General features: G+C 35.3%; 3 protein-coding genes across 3 annotated transcripts; all 3 read left to right on the top strand.

Annotated features, from left to right (window-relative positions):
- The first annotated feature begins 2,368 nt into the window (after positions 1-2,368).
- LOC127802590 (DEAD-box ATP-dependent RNA helicase 3, chloroplastic) lies at positions 2,369-13,274 on the top strand. The gene is made up of 10 exons (XM_052338483.1): positions 2,369-2,883; positions 3,362-3,492; positions 3,848-4,259; positions 5,377-5,475; positions 6,038-6,262; positions 10,361-10,738; positions 11,480-11,623; positions 11,719-11,814; positions 12,030-12,334; positions 12,859-13,274. Exons 1-10 carry the CDS (start codon positions 2,491-2,493, stop codon positions 12,935-12,937), a joined length of 2,262 nt encoding a protein of 753 aa, XP_052194443.1. The 5' UTR covers positions 2,369-2,490; the 3' UTR covers positions 12,938-13,274.
- Positions 13,275-15,929: 2,655 nt separating this feature from the next.
- LOC127802075 (uncharacterized) lies at positions 15,930-16,613 on the top strand. Its single transcript, XM_052337757.1, has one exon. It carries the CDS (start codon positions 16,067-16,069, stop codon positions 16,412-16,414), a length of 348 nt encoding a protein of 115 aa, XP_052193717.1. The 5' UTR covers positions 15,930-16,066; the 3' UTR covers positions 16,415-16,613.
- Positions 16,614-22,616: 6,003 nt separating this feature from the next.
- LOC127801474 (uncharacterized) lies at positions 22,617-22,967 on the top strand. The gene has a single exon (XM_052336674.1). The coding sequence runs from the start codon at positions 22,617-22,619 to the stop codon at positions 22,965-22,967; it is 351 nt and encodes a 116-aa protein (XP_052192634.1).
- The last annotated feature ends 960 nt before the right edge of the window (positions 22,968-23,927 follow it).

Here is a 23,927-nt window from a genome sequence, read left to right as displayed (position 1 = left end):
ATTCAGTCTTTGTCTTTGAAGCAGATATGTTTCTCAAAAGCCCTAACTCCATAATCTAGTTTTGCTTACTGGTTACTGCTTAGCTTCATTCAACTTTTAGCGGTTAGTTACTGCTTAGCTTCATTCAACTTTTAGCTGTTAGTTTCTCCTTCATTTCATTCCATTTATGAAATAAAACTACGATACATTCAGAGATTTGGATTATTGGATAGCTTGTCTATGTCTATTTTATTGATGTTGGCTGAATCTAGCAAAAAAAAAATTAATTTTATTGATGTCTTCATTTTGTTTATATACATGATAACTATTTGTTTTCTTCTTAGAAAATAAAACTAGAGCCTAGAGATGCCTTGTTCATTTTCTTATTCTTCTTATTATTACAAGTCTATATATAAAAATTAAGTTTAAAATTATTATTGCTTAAGTGTGTCGTGGATTGGCTATGTTGTCTATTGAGAAGAAAATGCTCGAACAACTTGATTATGTAAATTTGATTAATTTTGTTGTCTCCAAAACTATAATAAGAGTAGTTTTTAATTGATAATTTAGAAAATTTTCAATTTTATTATTTGATATGGTATAAATATTTATTTATTTATCTATATTTTATTATAAAAAAATAAAATTTAAATGTACTTTACGATTCGGGAGTCCACTTTTATATTTCGCCTCAGGATCCCCAAATCTCAAGTACGACACTATTATCATCGTAGTTGCAACCATCATCTTTGAAGCATAAAGATCCATCAAATTAGACAAAAAACAACGAAACACATTGCAACTAATTTGTCATCAACTTTGGAGAAGGCTATTGAATCATGCAGTTTGACACGATAAAAAATAATAGGCTTAAGGCCGAAAAAGACGAAAAGTCACAGAGAATGAAAAGACGAACAGATGTGACGGAGACGATTGGTCATGGCGAAACTTAGGGAATGACAACATTATCCTTTTCAAGGTATTGCTTTGTATTTTTTAATTTTTTTTTCTCGATTTCACTTGGTGGTGGTTGTTATTTTTTTTGTAATTTTTTTGAAAAAAATTTGGTAAATAATTTTATTTTTAAAAAATTAATAAATTGATTTAAAAAATATATTAAATAATATTAAATTTTAATACATTACAATTTACTATTAAATTAGAAAATAAATATTAAAATTTTATAGTAGTAAAAATTACAAGCAAGGTAAAAAAAATTAGAATTGAAGTTTATTAATAAATAAATAAAATAAAAAATTAAATAGAGAGTATAATAAGAAGTGTGATTGGAAGAAACACAAATTTTGAGGTATAAAAATAATAGAAAATTAATTATTTATAATATAATAGATAGTAGAATAGAAAGTGTAGTTGAAAAATACCTTTAGGCGTTAGTGGCGATATCATTAGCGCCTATACTAATTAAATTCGATACATGATAACAAGAGTCTACATAAGTTCCAACATAGATAATATTAAAAATTATGATAATATAAAATAAATATTAAAAATAATTACCCTAACATCAATAATTAAAATGACTAAAAAGACAATTATATCTTAATAGATTCTATCCAAATAGATTTATTGTTAAAAATAATGTCATTGTACTATTACAATCCAATAATTATATATCAATTATCGTGTATTGAGATCATAAATATATACATATTAAATTATTTAAGATAAAATAGATGGTCCATTACATATCTTCAAGAACTCGAGTTATTACCTCGGCTTCCTTCCGTGAAAGTGTTGATAATCTATACCTATTTAATTAACTAAATTTTAAATTTTGACCCACTAATCAATTATCTATGTGTTTAGACTAAAAATGCATGATTGTCCTGCCCAAAGACTTTATTAACGTGGATGTCTCAACTTTTCCCCTCACTAAAAAGGGATAAAGTTATTTGTACAGAAGGGGGTATACAGATAACTTTACAGAATTATGAAATAATCAAATTATCCCTGATTTGTTCAATCCAACACACACACTTTCTCTTATCTGTCTCTTTCTCGTCGTTCCTCTCTTCTGTCTTTCTTTCACTTCGTCGCCGCCCGCTGCACCTCGGTTGGTTTGGGTGGTCGCCGGTTGCAGCGACAAGGCACAGAGACGAGGAGACAAGAGGCAGCCAGGAGACTAGGCGACGAGAAGAGGTAGGAGATAGCGAGGTTGTAGCTGTGACAGGAGGCGAGGCGACAGCGAGGGCAATGCAGGCAGGGAGACAAGGAGAGAGAGAGAGAGAAGGGGGTGAACAAATCGTGATATATTTTGTTTATAAAGGTGTTTTGTGAATCTCTTTTGTAGAAATAACTTGATCCCTAAAAAAAACACATATATAATAATTTTTAAAAAAGATGAGAATATAAGGAGGAAAAAGATACCTAAACCCCAAAACCCCAAGAGGCCAAGCGAGGCGGAGAGCTTGCAGCGGTGTACACTGCGCGAGCGTGCCCTTATCGCCACTCTGCAGCCCCGCCCCGGCACGCTCTCGCCGTCGTAACGGCATGGCTTCTTGCTCCACTATCACCGCCGTCCCCCAAACCATCTCCCTGAACCTCTCCCGCATAGCTGCCGGGACGCCTCCTCTGTGCCTGGCCTTTCCGGCCGGCAAGCTCCAGTGCAGCTCTCTCAGGGCCTTCCCTCTCTGCCGCAATCGGCTGGGCGCTGCCGCCTCGGCTGTTGCGACTCCGAATTCGTCTGTCCTGAGCGAGGAGGCGTTCAAGGGACTTGGCGGGTTCGGCGGAGAGTCTATCGGTGTCGATGACGCGGAGTACGGCTCCGATTACGAGGTTTCGACGCCGGCTGATGATGAACTCGATATCGAGAAATTAGGTCTTCCACAGCGGCTCGTCAAGTCTCTCCAGAATCGAGGAATCACTCATCTTTTCCCCATCCAAGTATGTGTTATTCTGTCTAAAGAAATAATGTATCAAAATTTCTCCATTTCCGTGACTCGGATTTTGCAAAGGGAAAGGAAAACTAAACCTATTGTAAACTGGGATGAAATTGAGATTTGTTCCAGGCAATTTGTGGGTCTGTTTGTGCTCGTCTCTATATCTGTATTTTTCTCTCCTTAAATTAAAGAAGTGTACAGAGAAACTCATTTGACCTCCATAGAGTATACATTTCCCTCTCGCTTTTGAAATTCACACTCATACGGTCCCTGTGTTTATCCAAAAGTTATACTTTGTTAATAACATGGAGATCCATGCAAGTTTTTTTACTCATTCTCTGTGCAAGAAGCAGAATACGTTAGACACCCTCACATGGACCATGCATGGCTCTCTCTCTCTCTCTCGCTAACAACACGTATTTGCATGCATATAAAATGAAATTGATAAATTCTTTATTTTTATTTTCACTTGATAATATTAGAGAGCTGTGCTAGTACCGACTCTTGAAGGTCGAGATCTTATTGCCCGTGCAAAAACTGGAACGGGAAAGACATTAGCCTTTGGAATACCAATCTTAAAAAAGCTTAGTGAAGATGAAAGAAGTTCCCAAAGGTAATCATTCAAGCTAAGGTTCTGATATTTCTAATTTATAGTTTTCTTCTCGTTTCTCTTATGGGATAGAACACAATATATCAAACTTTATCCTACTAATTTAAATCCGTGACCATATCTTTTATAAGATCATTATAACTCGTATCATATCTCAAGATCTCTCACCAAGTTTTCCTTGGCCTTGGTCAACCTCATTTGCTTAAGACTTGTTTCCATTCCATCAATTCTTCTTATAGAAGCCTCTATTCCATCCAGTAGCTTGTTTTTCACCTTTTAAATTCCACTATCTGATTCAACCCACATTTGTTTCTCTTATGGGATGTCTAACACATTTTACCATTTTGTTTGTTTCAAGGTGTGGACGGCTTCCCAGAATGCTGGTTCTTGCCCCTACCAGGGAATTAGCGAAACAAGTAGAGAAAGAGATTAAAGAGTCTGCACCATATTTGAACACAGTTTGTGTCTATGGAGGAGTTTCTTATAACACACAGCAAAATGCACTAGCTCGTGGAGTTGATGTGGTGGTGGGGACTCCTGGTAGAATCATTGATCTAATCAACAATGATAGCCTGAAACTGAGTGAAGTTCAATACTTGGTCCTTGACGAAGCTGATCAAATGCTTGCTGTGGGGTTTGAGGAAGATGTGGAGGTGATTTTAGAGAAACTTCCATCAAGGAGGCAGAGCATGCTTTTCTCAGCTACCATGCCTGGTTGGGTAAAAAAGTTGGCCAGGAAATATTTGAATAATCCTTTGACAATTGATCTGGCAAGTTCCATCGTCTCTTTTGTTTCAGTCCTCTTATTTTCTGTTTTGCAAGGTGAAAATTACATGGATTTCATATATTGATGATTTGCTTTCTGTTCTTACCATTAAGTTGTCGATGTAGGACAAGAGTGAGAACAAATCTCACCCTAAAACATTAATGAGAAGATATCTCATAACCGAAAATTGAAAATGAATCTCTGTTTGAGCACAAATCTTTGTATCAATTCAATATTGAATCCAAAATTACCTGAGACTATAATAGTATAATAAGAATTGTTTTTGTAGGGTATCAAGAAAACCCTACTTTGGGAAAATGAAACTATTAACACTAGGAAAATACAATTAAATTATCAATCTGCCAATTTCCTAATTTGTGGCTTGATTTGATTTAACCAAAATCAAGAGTTTACTTCCCTGAAGATGTGAGATTCCTAGATTTAGGTTCTCTATCAGCTCCACTCAAGGTTATGTTCATTCAGAGGATCATATTTACTGTGGTCTTTTCCTACTCTTTACTGTTAGTAATTTTAGTTTTTGTTTAGTTTTCCTAATAGGAAAAGGATTTTCTTAACCCTAGCAGGAATAGTTTTACTGGAGCTCTATAATACCATTGTAATCTCTTTCTTTTAATAATGAATTGAATAATTACCTACAGTTTTCTCTAAGCATGTTATGTTTTCTTTGAATTGTCTAACCTTAGGTATGATGCCTAAAAGCTATTTCTCTCTCTCTTCCCTAATCTTCAATTTCAGATTAATATTTTTGTAAACTTGCTTCCAGACCTGTTTTCAGGCACCTCACCCCCCCCCCCCCCCCCCAAACATGCACGCACACAAAATTCTTCTTCTCAGCCTTCCTTTACCTCAAAATTTCCCCCAACCCATTACATATCTAAACCCTAGCCTTTTCAACAAATTTCCCTATGTTACCATAAAAAAAGTTTTCTAACCCTAAATAAGCCTCCATTCAGCAGGTATTATTAGAATACCAGATCTGTCCTACCACATATATCTTTTAAGGTTGTTAGACTTTTGGATTTATTGCCCTCAAATGCATTATTTGCATGCCAATGTCTAATGTTTAATTTTGAACTTCCCCCTTACTGCTGTTCCTGTAGGTTGGTGAACATAACGAAAAGCTAGCAGAGGGAATTAAGTTGTATGCCATACCAACTACTGCAACTTCAAAGCGTACTATTCTCAGTGATCTTGTAACGGTATGAATTGAATTTTTATTAACTTGTATAGATTTATGTTTATGGAGTTTGTTCTTTTACAGAATTAAAGTGCTCAACAAAAAGAATTTCCCAAAATAAAACTCATAAAATATTTCTCAAACTAAAACATCCCACATGTGACAGGGCAGTGTTAGATGAGCCAAGGGAAAATTGCTGGCTAAGCCAGCTGTCTCAGAGAGAAACACTGGTCAAGCCAGTGGTTTCCGATGGGAACTGCTGTTGCATTGGTCCTCAAATTCCCATTTGGAGCCCGCTATTGCAGTGGTTCCCAACAGTGGTTCCTCTTGTTTGGAGCAGTGGTTCCCATTTTGCAGGGAATTCTGGCTCTTTTTCCTTGTGTGATTGTTGTGTGACGTGGTGAGAGAGTTTTATTTTGGGAAATAGTTTAGGATTGTTATTTTGGAAATTTTTTGTCAAAAGTTTTGTTTTGTAAATAATTCCATATTTATGTATATTTTGAAATTGAGATTTCATTTCTTGAATTAGTTTATATAGCTTCATGATTTTAACTCAACAAAAAAAAAAAAAAAATGATTTTCAGGTCTATGCAAAAGGTGGAAAGACCATTGTTTTTACACAAACGAAGCGTGATGCAGATGAAGTCTCACTGGCATTAACAAATAGCATTGCTTCAGAGGCACTGCATGGTGACATATCTCAACACCAGAGGGAGAGAACATTAAATGGTTTTCGACAAGGGAAGTTCACTGTGCTTGTTGCCACTGATGTTGCAGCTCGTGGCCTTGACATTCCACATGTTGATTTGGTAAGTGACAGATTGCTTTTATATTCATCAACATATTAAGCATCACGTCATATTATTCTGGGTATCCCATGGCATTGGAGTTTTTAGGAATATACTTGGATGTCTGATTTAAAGGTGTAAGAAGGATGTCAAAATTGACCGTCATCTGCAAGGAAGGTTCTGCAGTTGCTAAGCTGCCGTAAACAATGTAGAAAAGAAAAAAGGATACAGTGAATTATATTTTGGATCAAAAAAAGAAAATTGAAGAAAAATGCTGCATTTGCTATGTGAACTTGAAAGTTGCATTATAACTTGATGTGCTGAATCTTGCCACAACATAACATTGAAGAAGAATACAATACAGGAAAAAGCCAGCTTCTATAGTATGATGGATTGTGTATGCTATAAGGCAGAAAGAAGAAACAAAATTGTTGGATGAGTATGATGCTGTGCTCGTATGGTTCTGCCATGATAGTTCAATAGCCTGTTGTGGATTTCATGTTTCTAACTCTTAATCTCTTAATGTCTTCTCTGTATGATATATGAGGAAATTTATGTGTAGTCACATTTCCTGGTTAATGTAGCAAAACATTCTGGATTGTGAGACTCCATTTTTCAGGTTAGAACTGTAGTTGAACTCCATTGGAGTGGGATGCTAGTCAGTTACAAGCTTTGGAAAGATGAAATTGGGCTCTTCTTGTCTTTCTTGTATTTTTGTTTCCGGAGTTGGGGTGAAGGTGTGGCTACAATAAAGATAGCCATGTGAATGTAATACCATGATAGGCGATCTCCAATTGTACTCTTTGGTTTGCATTCTGCTAATGCACTGGCTTGTTCACCCAACTTGTTATCGACGTCCCTTTGTTTTACTCATAGAATCAAGATGGGATGGTTTAAGTAGAGAAATGTCATCATATTTTAAGTAGAGAAATATGCAATTATAAGATCTTTTTAAAACTAAATGGAAAGTTTTATCAAATGAAACTAACTCAGTTGTATGGCACCAAATGTGAGAAGCAAGGTAGTAAACATGTACTAAATGCAATCATAACTATGATGGGGATGTTATAGTGAATGTACGACCATATTAGAAAATATATAAAATAGAGGTTTTATGTAAAGCCAAAATAGTGCATATTGAAGATAAATTGTGTGAGCTGTGATTAAATTAATTTGAACATCATCAGAAGAACAACAATAGATGCATCCATAGGAAAAGTGGATGAATGCAGCGAGTTTGTAACAAAAGCAGTAGACCAAATTACTGATGGTTAAACTCATGATTGGTGGTGGGGGTATTTGTTTTCTGGGTAGTTAAACTCATGGTTTCCTGAATCTTGAGTTTTATATTCTACTGATGGTTTATGGGCTCATCATAACCAATACTAGGTTCAAAAAACGGGACGAACAATTAATCACATATAAAAATGTCACATCAAGCACCCAAATAGATTACTTCCTCATGAGACAAGAGGACCGGGTATGTTGTAGGGATTGTAAGGTGATACCGGGAGAGTATTTGACTACTCAACATAGATTTCTAGTACTTGACGTCTAAGTAAGAAATTGGAAGAGAAAAAATCACATAAAACAAAATCCAAGAATCAGGTGGTGGGATTTAAATGGGGAGAAATAACTAATCTTCAAAGAAAAATTAAGGGGTAGAAGAGAATGGAATGGAGAAGGACAAACAAACCAAATGTGGAGAAAAATGGCTAATGTCCTGAGAAGCACATCAAAGGTAGTGCTTGGAGAGACAAATGGTAGAGCCCCTAACCTTAAGGAGTCTTGGTGGTGGAATGAAGAAGTATAATTGAAAATAAAAAATAAAAAAAATTGCTATAAGGTTGTATATCAGTGCAACAATGAAGAAAATCAAAAAAATTACAAAGAATCAAAAAAGGCAGCAAAAAAAGCTGTTAGTGAAGCAAGGTCAAAAGCATACGAGAATCTATATAAACGACTTGATACAAAAGATGGAGAAAGGGATATATATAAATTAGCTAAAGCAAGAGAAAGAAAAACAAGGGATTTAAATCAAGTGAAATGCATAAAAGATGAAAATCAAAATGTATTAGTGAATGAGGGATTAAGGAGAGATGGAAGGAGTATTTCACAAAATTATTCAATGATGATGGTGACACGAGTTAGGTTGGGACATCTTAGTAACTCCGAAGGGAACGTGAGCTATACATTTTATCGACGCATAAGTCCAAATAAAATAAGTATTAAAAAAGATGAAAAATCATAAGGCGGTGGGACTAGATAATATACCAATAGAAGCATGGAAATGCATGGGAGAAGAGGGCATCTCCTGGCTAACGAAATTATTTAACGCGATTCTTAAATCAAAAAAGATGCCAGATGAGTGGAGGAAGAGTACTTTGGTCCCTATATATAAGAACAAAGGAGATGTTCAAAACTGTGAAAATTACAGAGGAATTAAGTTAATGAGCCATACCATGAAACTCTGGAAGAGAGTAATAGAGTAGAGGCTCAGAAAAGAAACAGAGGTCTCGGAAAATCAGTTTGGTTTCATGTCTGGTAGGTCAACAATGGAAGCTATATACCTACTGAGACGCCTAATGGAAAGGTATCGGGAGCATTAGAAGGACCTACATATGGTGTTTATAGATCTAAAAAAGGCCTATGATAGGGTCCCTAGAGAAGTATTATGGAGGGTTTTAGAGAAGAAAGGAGTCCAAATAGCCTATATACAAGCCCTTAAGGACATGTATCATGGTGTAGAGACAAGGGTCAGAACATGCGGAGGGGATACTGAACCGTTTAAAATTACAATAGGATTGCATCAAGGTTCTGCACTAAGTCCATACTTATTTGCTTTAGTAATGGATGAACTCACTAAAGATATTCAGATAGAGGTGCCATGGTGTATACTTTTTGCAGACGACATAGTGTTGGTGGATGAAACAAAAGAATGAGTGAACACTAAGCTTAAGTTATGGAGAAACAATTTAGAATCTAAGGGATTTAAATTAAGCAGAAAGAAAACAGAATGTATGGAATGTAAATTTAGTAAGAATGCAAGAGTGTAGGATGTTATAATAAAATTGGGAGACCAAATCTTACAAAGAAAAGATCATTTTAGATATTTGGGATCAGTGATTCAAAAAGATGGAGAAATTCACGAGGATGTCACACATAGAATTAAGGCAGGTTGGCTAAAATGGAGAAATGCATCGGGGGTGTTATATGATGGTAAAATCCCATTAAAATTGAAAGGAAAATTCTATAGGACAGCTATAAGACTAGTTTTGTTGTAGGCTCAGAATGTTGGGCAATCAAATACCAGCATGAGCAAAAGACGAGTGTAGCGGAGATGAGGATGTTAAGATGGATGTGTGGCCATACAAGAAAAGATAAAATTAAAAATGAAGTTATTCGTAATAAGGTAGGAATAGTGCCAATAGAGGAGAAGATGAGAGAGAATAGACTAAGATGGTTTGGTCATGTAAAAAAGAGACCAAGAGACGCTCCTGTGAGGAGAGTGGATGAAATGAAACAATTAGTCAATAAAAGAGGTAGAGGCAAACCTAAGAAGACTTTGGGAGAAACATTAAAGTTTGATATGAAGTGTATAGATATCAATGAAGATATGACAAATGACAGAAATACATAGAAGTTTAGAATTCATGTAGCCGACCCCATATAGTGGGATAAATGATGGATATGTTGTTGTTGTTGTTGTTTTTGATGGTTTATGGGATTGTCTGAAGGATTAACAAATTTACATGGCTCATATGTTAATTGTTCTAATATTATCTACTTTTGCCTAGTAATATGTATCAAACCTTTGTGGTAATCTACGTGGTTTAGAGCATTGAATGTTGACTGCATTGATTTTATAGCTATTTGAAACCTTGGAACTTGGACTTTGACTGCACCATCTCAACTATTTTTTTCCCATGTTCATGCATGAAACTGCGTTCAGCATTCTTGTTTTTCATCATGTTTTTGCATTTGCCAAGGGATTAGCTCTATTTTTTAAGATCACTTGCTTTCAGACCTGTTCTAGTTGTTTGATTTTGGTATTTAAATTTGTTTGGAGTAGGTTGTGATTTCAGCTTATTCAATCTATGGGATTCTTTTTCACTCTAGGTTATCCACTATGAACTACCCAATGATCCAGAGACATTTGTGCACCGCTCGGGTCGGACAGGAAGAGCGGGGAAAGAAGGCACAGCTGTTCTAATGTTCACCAGTAGCCAGAGAAGAACAGTCAGTTCCCTTGAGCGTGATGTTGGGTGCAAGTTTGAATTTGTTACACCACCATCTGTCAAGGAGGTTTTGGAATCATCAGCCGAGCAAGTGGTTGCTACTCTTAATGGAGTCGATCTGGAGTCTCTGGAGTTTTTCACCCCAACAGCAGAAAAGCTGATCAAAGAACAAGGAACAAATGCTCTTGCTGCTGCAATAGCACAACTAAGTGGTTTTGGACAACCTCCATCATCCAGGTCTCTTATTACCCATGAGCAGGTAAATCAGTTACCTAGTTCTTAAAGTCTATAGTGCTTGTTCTTTCTCAGAATTCAGTTGCATTTAAACTACTCATATTTAGTTTGAATGTAAATAGGGTGTAATTTTTTTCTTCTCAAAAACCATACTGCCTTGGGCCCTGTTAACTATTGGCTTTTTTAATCCACAAGAAACTGTGCAGGGCAACCTTTTAATAATCAGAACTGTTTAATTGTGGATTAATCAATTCCAGTCACTAGTATATTTCTTTTGATCAATTCATTCATAATATAGGGATCTGAGTCCAGATATTGCCATTCATTATTGTGAAAGAGATTATTAGAAGAATTCCAATGGGATATTATTCCTCAGGATTTTGCCAGGAAATGGCTTTGCACTGGAGAGAAAACACACATATCTAGCCAATTCCAAGCAATTGGGTTTAAGGCTTATGGAATCCAGCTAAGTTGTGCCATCCTGCCAGAGTGTAGTATCTGAATACCAAAACTTTAACCATACCACTGCAATGATTTTTCATCCTTATTACAAATGAAGCTCTGGCATCTAGCATCAAGAACACAAAAAAAAAAATTTGGGTGATTGTTTCAAAGGTTTAACTTGTTGCAGCACATATCAATTATTGGCAGGTGTTCTACACATTGTGCCATTATGATGGTTTGGCTCATGGATATTACTAGTGTTTTATTGCATTCTTATAATTTTGGTATCTTCTCTTAATTTTATTGTAAACTTGCACTGCAGGGGTGGGTAACATTGCAGCTTTGCCGTGATCCTGGATATCCTGGAGGGTTTTTATCTGCTAGATCTGTCACTGGATTCTTGTCAGATGTTTATTCTGCTGCTGCAGATGAAGTTGGAAAAATACACTTAATTGCAGATGAAACGGTTTGTGTGCATACAATTGGTTATGATCAAACATTGCTCAATTTGTTATTTGATTTTTGAAAAAATAAAAAAAATTGTTTACATCTTTATGCCAGATTCAAGGAGCAGTTTTTGACCTTCCGGAGGAGACTGCAAAAGAGCTAATGAATAAGCAACTACCACCTGGAAACACTATTTCCAAAATCACCAAGGTTGAGTCTAAATTATGGTCGCCCTTTGTGGTTATCTATTTTGTTATAACATATAATGCTGAAGTTAATGGTAAAGATCACACAGTTTAACTGTGTTATGCACTTGATTTGCAGTTTTTTTGTTTATTGCCTGCTTCATTCTCATGTTTTAGTGTTATCCTACTGTTAATTAATGGAGACTTTGAATTCATGTATTGTTCACCCATTTTTGGCAGTTGCCTGCTTTACAAGATGATGGGCCTCCGAGTGACCACTATGGAAGGTTTTCTAACAGGGATAGGGGTGTCCGTGGAGGTTCAAGGGAACAAAAATGTTTCAGAAACGCACGTAGTAGGGGTTGGAAGTCTGATGATGAAGGGAAAGAGTTCGGTTATAAGCGCGGTGGTCAGAGTTCAAGAGACAGTGGTGAAGGGAAAGAGTTCGGTTATAAGCGCGGTGGTCAGAGTTCAAGAGACAGTGGAAATGATTGGCTAACAGGTGGAAGACAATCAAGGCAGTCATCATTTGGAAATAGGGACAGGTATGTCCCTTTTTGCTTGCATGTTAAGTATTATTGCAGTGGATTTGCATGAATAGAATTGAACAGATGAAATGGACATCTAATTATCAAGAATCTAATGGATAGTAATGAGATCAGATATGGGGGGTGGGAATAGCTTTTGTTTTGTTTTTTTTTTGTTTTCCTTCTTTTCTTCTTAGGAAAGCTTGTTCCATCATTGGTTGTTTATGGAAGGTACTGACCCCATTTTCCATTAAAAAATGGATGTGTAGAGGCTTGTATGCATGAATTCTTAATTCTTATTACATCCATGATATTTGTTATATGAAGGCTCGTCTTGCTTTTCATCTTGAAAGCTTAGAAGATGCATTATTGTCACATGAAACATGTCAAAGCCTTAATCCCATTAGGTGGGAATGGGGAACGGTTATATGGATTCTACCTCACCAATAATCTCTATCTATTAGCCATATCTATGATAAGACACAATAACTATTCCAGTTAAAATCTGATATGGGTCGTATGAATCTCCTTGTCCATGGCAGAGGCTTTGGAGGTGCCTGCTTCAATTGTGGGCGGACTGGCCACAAGGCATCAGACTGCCCGAACAAGCTTGACTTTTAGTTCAGCCCCCTCTTACTTGCATCAGGTTTTATACAAACTTCTTGTAACCAGAAGAGGGCTTCCAGCTGCTTGAACTGCCACTTCTAGTTATTACTGGGCATTCATTCACTCACAATACTTTGGATTCTAAACAGAGGAGGGCATTTAGGAGGTCCACATGGTTGGAGAAAGGCTCTGATAAAAGTTACAGACAAGTAGCCCCTGGTCCCCTCAGCTGTTCTTTTCCCAATGTCTGTAATATTATTAGGCCCATTAGTTTGTGATTTTGCAAGCCAAATATGAATCTGGATTGGCCTCGGGCTTTATTCAATGTTAAAGAGAGTTTTTCAGGGTTTTACCTGGCGCCCTCAGCTTAACCATGGGATCATCCCAGTTGGGATAAATTGTTTTGTTCTGGTCAGTATTGTAAAAAACTGAAAACTATTATTTTGTTTATTATTTTAAATATCTTTTGCTTGTTCCACATCGCTAAATTTTACCCCCCCCTCTTTTTGTTTGATTGGTCAAGGAATAAGTTAAAGCTAAGAGTAAATTTATTCTTTGTCAAAGCAATGACTTTATTTGTTTCCCTTGCCTCCTTTTCCTTTGGAATTGAGCCAAGATCCAAACATAGAATACTACAAATTTAGATGTCCTGAAACATGGTGTCAAGGATATTCGACAGATGCAGAAGATTTCTCCATCTTCAAGCAATGGATGTACATTGAAATGATGATATCTGCATGGTGCTGACCTGATGTTGAAGCTACGGGCCAAGTCGCTGCCCCAACTTTTGCTGCTCGAGGCAAGTGACTTTTCGGTTTCCAGAAATGTTATGTTTACACTAAATTATAATATTTTTGGTGATACTCATACATTAATGTGTTGTGCATTTATATTGACATGACATAAAATATAACATTTTAATGCATTAATGTCATCAAAAGTCTTACATCGGTACACCTTTCTTTGGCTTGTCTTTCTAATCTGATCTGTACAGCTCTTGCAAGTTTTCCTACCTGTCTTAGTAATCCAGTTCCTTGCACAGCATGCCATTCTGGGATGCTTCCTTCTCAATCCTCTCCATATAAATTGCTGTCAATCCATTAATTAAATGCTTCCATCATATGTCATTGCTGTCCATTTCTACTTTGGTTTGAGATTGAATGCCATGTCAGTATATAACATCTTTAGGTTATTTTGTATCTATTAGTAATGGTAACTATTTTTGGAATAATAATAGGAAGGCCCAAGGCCCAAGTATGCCATTCCTCTAATGGGTGGGCTCTTCTACCTCTTGGTGGTAGTAGCTTGTTTGATTGTGCAATAAAATGTCATAGAAGCCCTTTTGCAAGTCTTTTCTTTAAATGAGTTATGAAGATTAGGGCTAATCACTAAAATAATCTTTTTTTTTTTGTGAATTTTTATTTTTATCTAATTTTAATAATTAGATCTAAATTAGCTCAATTAAATATAATTTTATCTAATATGTAAAAATAATTTAGAGTCTTATATGTTGATTTAGCATATTAAATGTTATATAATAATAATATTTTTAAATCTTATAAATATTATTATATGACATTTGACAGATCAAGTCAATATAAACACATTCTCTTTAAATTTAATTTTATATAAATAAAATTAAATTTAATTGAGCTAATTAAAAGAATTAAATAAAATTATAAATTTGTTAAAAGAATTAAATTATTTTCACGATAACCCTTAGGCATTATTATCATAAGTAATCATTTTTAGACAGGATTACTTGTAATAAAAATTATAATTAAAATTTTTATAAAGGGTTATTTTATAAAAACAACAATTTTCATGATCACGAGAACTTTTAAGTAAGTCGGTTGAGCACAATTTTGAGGCAATTAATTAAGGGGCGGAGATCAGGTTTGACCACGAAAAAGCTAAAAACTTTTACTTGGCGTGTTCAAGTTGTTAAAAAATTGGCTCCATTATTAGTCCAAGTACCTGACGTGGAAGATGGGTTGGATGATGATGATGACAAGATAAAGGACCCCCCAATTAATTAATACTCACTCACACCTAAGTCACGTGACCGCCCCAGCTATTCTTAACCCCTGTCTGTCCTCTGATTAGGTTGGAAATTCAGGGGAAACCAAATGGAGATGGGTTGTTGGATGAAGATGATGATGCAAGACCCAAATAGTAGTCACACATAAGTCACGTGACCGCCCCAACTGTTCTCAGCCCCTGTTTGGTTACTGGGAAAATGGGAAAGTGAAGTGAATCAAATGGGGATTGGGTTTATGAGTCTTGTCTTCTGATTAGGTTGGAAATTCAGAGGAAAGCAAATAGATTCACTTAATAAGAGAGAGAGATTATTTGTTTAGCCTTTTGAGTGTGTAACAAATGTGAATTATTATTTATGATATGTTCATGGCTCATCCAAATCTTCCTTACTTGACAATTATTATTTATTTATTTTCTCTCAATTAACCATCCCCCCCCCCCCCCCCCCCCCCCCACACCTCTCTCTCGCGCGCGCGCAGAGCTTCAAAGGCAAAAGGCGAAACCTATATTTTTGCTTCAGTGCTTTTGTTTTTTTTGTGTTAATTTATTTTTTTATTATTTTAATTCATATACTTTTAATTTTTTTAATATGAAAATTTAAATTTTTTATTATTTCAATTATACTTATAAAATTATAATTTTAAATCAATTTAATATCTATATTTTGACGTAAATTGATGTGTATTTTATTATTTTATTTTATTTTAAAAATTAATAAAATATTTAAAGGTGTAATTAAAATAATAAAATATTTGAATTGTTATATGAAAAAAAGTTAAAATATAAAAATTAAATTAATTTAAAAAATAAGTTTAATAATATAATTAAAATAATAAAAAATTAAATAGACAAAAAAAAAAAAGTGAATGTAAAAATAAACTTTTCTTCCCCCACGGCCTCTTTCTCTCTCTCCCCTCTTATCTTTCCCTCTCTTTTTTAACTTTTCCTTCATTTTCTCACGTTCCAAACGCAGTAGCCTCCAATTCCCAACTACCCTTTTCTAATAAATCCCCTTCCTTTCCCCTTCTTCACATTCTCTCTCTCTCTGTCTCTCTCTCTCTCTCTAATCTATATATTCTCGCACACGCGTATGTATCAGTGAACATGGCTGCGAATCAAGTAGTGGCCGGGAGGAGCGAGATGGGTTATCCCTGCTACCATCCACACACGGACATGGAGAAGAGGCAACTGTTCCTGAGAAGCTACCAGTTCTCCAGGAAGAAGACGGTTGCAGAGAGGATCCGAGGCTCTTTCTTCCGGGTCAAGCGGGTCATCTGGGTCAGGTTCCGTTCCGCCGTCAAGATCCGCAAGTTGTTCTGGTTCAGGCTCAGACATGGCTACTATGGCTTCTTCTCCTCTTCCAGAAAAAGAAGGTTCCTTCGCCTCCATACTCAAAACCATCACCCCTCCGGATCTTGCTCTTCTTGCTTCTGGTGGCACAAGCAACCATAATACCCATCTTTCTCCTTCTTCTTCTTCTTCTTCTTCTTCTTTACTTGAATTTTTTAATTTTTTTGGGTGATCTGGGAAGGATTATGTAGAACTAGAGATTATGGGTCGTTGCAGTCGTTTGTTATATACATATTTGTATCTTTATGATGATTTGATACGTTTCAGCACTGATGATACAAAGAAGTCTGTTTTTGCTTCATTTTGTGCTTTTATGTTGTATACTGGCCAATTCCTGAGGCATTTAGCATGCTTTTGCTGTGTCATTGGCAAAGATCCTCTTCTCTCTCTTAATTATTTAGTATCTAGAACTAGGTTTTCTAAGGATTGTGTGGAACTAGAGATTATGGGTCTGTAGTTGTTTATATTTGTATCTTTATGATGATTTGATATATCTCAGCACTGATGATACAAAAAGGTCTCTATTTTGCCTTTATTTTGTGCTTTCATGTTGTATACTGGTCAATTCCTGAGGCATTTAGTGTGCTTTTGCTGTTTCATTGGCTAAAATTCCTCCTCTCCCTTATGATTTTTTAGTATCTAGAACTAGGGTTTTTATTTCTCTCTACATAGGCTCTAGAATCTATGTATAAAATAATAATAATATATTGATGCCCACGGGAGGGTCCATTTTGGCAGCTTCTTATTAGAATCCCAGTTGGCTTTGTTGACCTTGCCGTTTGGACATTTTTTAGGTGTCAATTGATGATACTTGTGTACTTGTATAAGCCCTGTTTGTCTTGAGGCTGAAGTTTTAAGAACCCTAATTCGGAGATGGAAAAGTCCAGCCTGGGTGAAACAAATGTCAACTTCAACTTGAATGCATTACCCAAATCGACAAAGTTTGGGCATCCAATGCAATCCCAGTGAGGGTTTTAATAAATTTTAGGGTATTTTAATAAATTTCACTTTGAGTTTAAATTATTTTGGAGACATAGTGAGTTCTCTCAATCATTGCCTTTTCCAAAGATGGTAATTTGAGGGATCAGCTCTGTAACATGGCTGGCTCTGGAACAGCTCTCCAGCCTCTGTTGGAATGAGAAGAGAGCTGCCATGGCTGAGGCTTGTATTGGATTGGAGGGGTATGATATGAACCCTTTTCTCCCAACATAAAAAATATATTATATAACATAGAAGATGAATTATACAATATAAAATATTTTTTAAGTATAATACTTTTTTTTTTTATTAATGCACCATCACTAGGCTCTCGTTATTCGGCTCCACAGTTTCAACACTCGTTATTCGGCTCTACAGTTTCAACATGAGAGGTAAATTAGAGAATTCAGTAAGTACGTTTTGATCTTTAGTACAATTGCAAATGTGAGAGCGACAAGTATTTTTTATTTTTTAGGTCATTCTTTACCTGTTGAACTATTTCTTTGTAGGGCTCGAACACAGAATTTGAGAGCCCAAAGAGAAACATCCCAACATATTTTTTTTTTGTTAGTTGATCTACGCCATAGATACAAGTATTATACTTTTTTATTCTATATTAAGTGTTCTTGTCCCTTATACACTCTTTATATTGTATAAAACTCTTTTGTTTCGTGCAAGAATTGCAATATTTGAATCATACTCCAATCTTTGTTTTTAAATTTATCTTCCGTGACTCTAGTGATTGGTTTAATTAGTTATTAAATTTTAAATGAAATGTTACAATATTATTATATAAATTTTATTAACAGTTTAAAAATATTTACTAAAATTTTAATAAGTTTGAGAAGGCTCACTAAGTTTAAATAGCTTTTCAATAAAATTTTCTTTTTTTCTTGTGTATGACAAGATGGCAGTGCCCAAAATAAATGGCTAAATCTTTGCCCTTGTATTTTTTTCCTTTTTTCTTTGTCTGAATTTTTATTATTTTAATTATATTATTATATTTATATTTTTAATTAATTTAATTCTTATATTTTAATTTTTTTTCTTGTCACAACTTAAATTTTTTTGTTGTTTTGATTACATTTTTGTATGTATATTTTTAGTTAATTTAATCTCTTATATTTTAACGTATAAAAAAATTTAAATTAATTTATGTCACTTTATTTTCTTATATATTAAAATATAAAGATTAAATTAATTTTAAAATATAAGTATACGAGTGTAATCAAAATAATAAAAAAATTTAATTTTTAAGTAAGAAAAATATCAATTAAAAGTGTTAAATTAATTTAATAATATAAATTTAAAAATATAATTAAAATAATAAAAATTTTAAATAATTATATTAAAAAATATAAAAATATGTTAATAAAAATATGATTTTTCCGAAATAAATTGATGAATCGTTGAAACTAAGGATTGTTGAGTGAAGGAAGGTTCATAATTCAAGATTACAGATTTGAATAATAAAAGTCATTGGGACAATGAGAGGCTGTGACTTTTAGTTCACACGTACAGATGTAGCTGTTGAAAAATGAGGCTAAGTTCCATGGATTCATAATCCCAATTCATACTCATTATAACATCTTTGATAATATTAATGTATTTATTCATATGTTTTATTTAATGTATGTACATAACCTATTATTATATAAATCTTATTAAAAGTGTCACGTTTAAGTGTTAAAATAATATTTCGTTCACAACCATGCTGCTATGATGGGTTCCTAACCCATCTTTGGAAGTAACAACATATTTATGCCAATGGCCTTGCGACAATAGAAATATTATTTGGATATTTCTTTTGTGATATTTTTATAGTATTTATGTATAAATATTACATAAAATATAATATATCAATGTATAATTGACATAACAGCGTTATAAGTGACCGTTCAAATAACAATTAACAAAAAGGATAATAATTGAAAAAAATAGTTTATTAGGAGGATGACATAGAAATTAAGAAAAGTCCGAATTTAGACATTATTACCTATTTTTTGGTAGATTTTAAAGATAGTGTAACCGTACTATGGTATATGGAATGTTATGGGTAGTCGTTTCAATATTTTAAAATATTTTTATTTTTGAAATGTAAAAAAAGACAAAAAAAGAAAAATTTTGAGTTATTTTTATAATTTTAAAAACGTTTACCAACTGTTTCGTAATATTAAGAAAATATCATAAATACGTTTCTATCCACGAAAAGAATAGAGGTGAAAAAAATTTTGTTTTTAATTTAAAATTTAAATTTTTTTTAGAATTTATTTTAAAAATTTATTTGAATGTATTATGGAATTTATGTTTATTTTTAAATTAAATAATTATTTTTTATATTAAAAATTATATTTATAAAAAAATCTCTATATTTTTTTATTTACACTTTTTTTTACATTTTTGTTTTCTAATTTTTTAAAAAATATTATTTTTTCATTTCTTATTCATATCGCTTCCATTTTCGTGTAACTTAGGTGTAATCCTCGCATGGGTAAAATCATTGGATATCATTTCCGTGATGGGAAAAGCAAATGACATTTACCCATAAAATTACCACCCAAGTGATGTTGTCCCTTTTTTTGGGGGTATTTTTCATATATTTTTATTTATGTTTCATATACCATAATATCTTTTACTACAAAAAAATAAAGTAATAGGGGTTTGTAGTGTCACAAAATGGGGACCTTCAAGCACCCAAAAGATGTGTTCTGACCCTTAGGCTTGCCGCTTGATGTGATCTGGCAATGACCTATGTGAGCAGGTGAAGGTGTGGACTTTTGGATGCCCTACCATGTCCTTTGCATGCACCCTGCTTCTAACAAATGTGCCCTCCAGAGCCTCTCCTTTCCATGTCAAGATGGGGGGCTGAAGGCAAGTAAGATAGAAGGTGTGGACTTTTTGATGCCCTGCCTTGTCCTTTGCATGCACCCTGCTTGTGACAAATGTGCCCTCCGGAGCTTCTCCTTTCCATGTCAAGATGGGGGCTGAAGGCGAGTAAGATAGAAGAAAAGCATTAACGAAGGGGAGAAAATTAAGGACTTGAGCCCATCTGTGCTTTTGTTAATCCACATATGGCATTCATATTCACACGTTTAAACCGTGCCTGCACCTTGAGTTGACTCTTCTATTGGGATAATACTTTTTATATGATCAAGATTACGGCTCATGGATTGACTAATTAAACTTGATATGACTTAGGGTTATAATCTTGATTGGTGTTTAGTCTATACTTTTCAAACTAATTTAGAGCTCATGATTTCATGGACCAAAAAAAGAGGTGGAGACACCTGACAATTTGTTAAAAGAGATATATATTATTGAAGACTGAATCATATGTCGCCTTAATCTTTGGTAAATTTATTTAATCTCTGTCAAAATTTATGATTAAACTAATTACTCTCATGTTGATTAGATACTCAAAAATGAAATATTGATGTTATTGTCGGGATCTTAACCCTAACTTGTGTGTGGGAAAGTTGCTGCAAAAAATTGTGAAATATCTTATCTCTTCTACTACTTCAAAAATAGATTAATGGATGTTGCTAAAAGCATAAATGTCTAATGAATCAAACATTATTCTCTGATACTTCTAAGTGAGAATACATCTCTTAATACAGATCTATACCGAAGAATTTTTTAGAATGTCCCTCTAAATCTCTGATGTTTAAGTTAATCGATCCAAGAGGAATTCACTCAAAAAAGGGAAGGTCAAGAAGAAGATAAATCTCGTTTATGAGAATGGTCAACTTTTTGTTACTTGCATAGCGCATTGTTTGGTCTTTATTGCCACATCTTATCAATAAGACCCCTATTCTCTGGGGGAGTGTCGTGTATGTTAGGGTTTTGGGCTATGAAAATAATAGTGTGTGCGAGATCACCCACGAGTCAGGGAAAGTGCCATCATGTCCGATGACATACTAGCCTAGTAGGACTGCCATGCCATGTGTCAAACCAACCCTAGAATGGCCTGCAACTCACAGCTCACACTATAATCCAAATCACTTGCTACTTGTCCATGTGCATGGCACATAAACCTCTACCGAATTGTTTACTTAATCCACAGCTGTTTCCTGTGAATTAATTAAGAGCAAAGCAGCCTTCTGCACATTGATCTTAATTTGCTTGTCTTCTTCTTCTTTGCTCGATCGATTTTATTCGCTTTTTTCTCTTAACTAATCATTTATGATGATGTTTGTTCGGGATCAATTATTAAAGTTCATCTTGATGCGAACACCTGAAAAAAAAAATACGGAGCTGATTCTCCAATATAACTTTTGACGTTCGAGTTAATAGAAAAAATGAGTAATAAATGTATAATGAATACTAAGTGTCTATTTGTTTACCTGTGAGGATCTTAGCCTTTATATAAGCGAAGTGAGCCAAGATACTCTGCCTAGCAGTGAATCCATAGGTTTGAAGCTCTTCTTGAAAGGACAAATCCATTTCATGAAACAAGAACAAGAAGTTGGGATTCATTGAACTTGACAGGCAATGCTCAAGGATCTTCTGGTTGGTAGAAAGCAAAGAGGCTAGCTAGCTTGATTGAAACTCTCTTGGGATCCAAGCCGGTTCATCTAACTAGATTGACAAAAGTTTCTAAACAGAATTGGTGATGGATCAATGGATTTCTAACTTGATTCAGTAATTCGATCCCGGGTTCTTCTTCTCTATCAGAATCTGAAAATTTCAAAAAGAGACCCAGAAGAAACTGTGCCGAGATTGGCCATGGCAGGCACTGTTGAGTTCACCATCAAGAGCACAAAGGTGAACTCTATTGATTAAAGGGCTGCTGCTGTTCCCTAAATGGGACAAATTAGACTAAATCATTGTATCCTTGACTGGATTATTCCATTAATCCCAATCTCTGTCAAATTCAGAAGAAACAAGTTGATGGCTGTCGTCTTACGGGGAAAATTAAGCTAGATTCATTCTCTTTGAAGAATCATTCCCTAGCTCTGATTTGGCCCCCTAACATGGACATCAATCATTGCACATGCTTTCAATATTCCCCTGCATTGCAGCTTATATTAATCCAATTTCAAAACCATCTTCCTGCTGATCATCAACTAACCCACTGTTTAATTTGTTTATAATCTACCCAATGTGCAGTGAGTTGGGTTAAACATAATGCCAGCCATGTGTTCAAAGGATTAGTTACTTGTTTGCAGCCCCTTTCACCCTCTTTTTATCCTCTCCTTTTAGCCTTTCCATCACACTCTCTCTCTCTCTCTCTCTGTACATATATATATATATACATACATATACATACAGACACATTCTCAGCCCATGCATTGTGTGTCTGCAAAATCCCAAAATGTTGCTGCAGATGGCAGCTCAAGACATAGCGGGGGGGCGGTGGAGGACCCGCTATGAGAAGCTAACTAGGACCGATGAGAAGGCGGCAAGGCCTAGGCGGCGTTGGGTGACAAGAATGAATGGGAAACTTAAAGGCCTCCGGCTATCACCGCCGAGGAGGCTGAATTGGAAGGCATTTTCCATCGTTATCTTGCCCAGAAGGGTCAGTGAGATTTACTCTAATATTGTCAAGGAGATCATGAAGATGGATGATATATGCCCGGCAATCGTGTTCTCCGGCCAGTGGGGGCTTCCAGTTCTGTCTCATTCCAATGCTAAGTACAGGGCTTCCATCTCCCTTCACAGAAGCCTTGCTTGCTAGCAATGGTTACACCGTTTTGTGACATTATAACTGTATAAATAATGAAGTTCTTGGAGCTAAATTTTCTTTTTTCCAACTCTTGCAGTGTATGCGTAGAATACAAATGTTTCGATCTGATCATTTCTTCCTATTCCAATGCAAAACAAGATGCCAAAAGCATCAGAATGACACAAAAGGAAACAAGGCTTAAATACACAGTTTGATTCAGGATGATGACAAGCATATACAGAAGAAGATATAGATAGATAGATACAAGGCTAAGGCTGAGGAAGCCCAGTGGGGCGGGCAACTCCATTGGTGAACACAAGATAAGGGTGTGTGATGAGGCTGAACTGAGGCATGGCAAAGCTCCCAATCCTCATCTTCTTCCCTTTCCTGGCGAGTCGCCGGCGCCCCGACACAGCCCAGCTCTCTTCACACACCTCTGCTGCAGGCTCTTCCTTGATGGTTGCAAGCTTGGCCTTGAGTATCTCCTCTATGTCCTTCCTTGATTCAGTCCTCAAGCTCTTCCTGCTTGTGCATGGCACTGGCCACCACAGCTTCCTCGGTCCCCTCCTCATTCTGCTAATCTTCTGGTGGCTGAAAGCTTCAGATCAAGGCCATGGAGGCTCAGGTTAGGACTACTGGAGATATATACTTGGTTTCTGGGAGGAAAGGGAGCTTCCCAGGAAGGTGGGGTTAAGGGTTGTATTGGCTGTAAAGAACAGAGCAAATAGGGATTATTTGTTGAATCAATGGTGATGAAGGGACTAGCCATGGCTTATCTGGTTTGCCTCTCTTTTAGCTGCTTTACAACATGGTTTGATGATGATTAGTGTGCTCTGTTTAATGCTTTTGCTTTATCCATCCACCAGGCCTGTGTTCTTTAGGAGACATCTGGGATAAGAATGCTCAGCTGTGGGATCAAAATTCTTCTTTGCTGTTCTTTGGGTGGGGTCGGTTACATAAATTTTAAATTTT

Source organism: Diospyros lotus, chromosome 5 (assembly GCF_014633365.1).
Source record: "Diospyros lotus cultivar Yz01 chromosome 5, ASM1463336v1, whole genome shotgun sequence".
Lineage (NCBI taxonomy): Eukaryota > Viridiplantae > Streptophyta > Magnoliopsida > Ericales > Ebenaceae > Diospyros > Diospyros lotus.
Note: the sequence above shows the minus strand (reverse complement) of the source record. Positions and strands in the feature narration are given on the sequence as shown.

Excerpts from the sequence above, each read along its gene's own strand:
- LOC127801474 (XM_052336674.1), top strand. The coding sequence starts at position 22,617 with ATGGCAGCTCAAGACATAGCGGGGGGGCGGTGGAGGACCCGCTATGAG.
- LOC127802590 (XM_052338483.1), top strand. The coding sequence starts at position 2,491 with ATGGCTTCTTGCTCCACTATCACCGCCGTCCCCCAAACCATCTCCCTG. Across the intron at positions 4,260-5,376 it reads ATCCTTTGACAATTGATCTG|GTTGGTGAACATAACGAAAA; the intron begins GCAAGTTCCATC and ends CTGTTCCTGTAG. Across the intron at positions 5,476-6,037 it reads TTCTCAGTGATCTTGTAACG|GTCTATGCAAAAGGTGGAAA; the intron begins GTATGAATTGAA and ends AATGATTTTCAG.
- LOC127802075 (XM_052337757.1), top strand. The coding sequence starts at position 16,067 with ATGGCTGCGAATCAAGTAGTGGCCGGGAGGAGCGAGATGGGTTATCCC.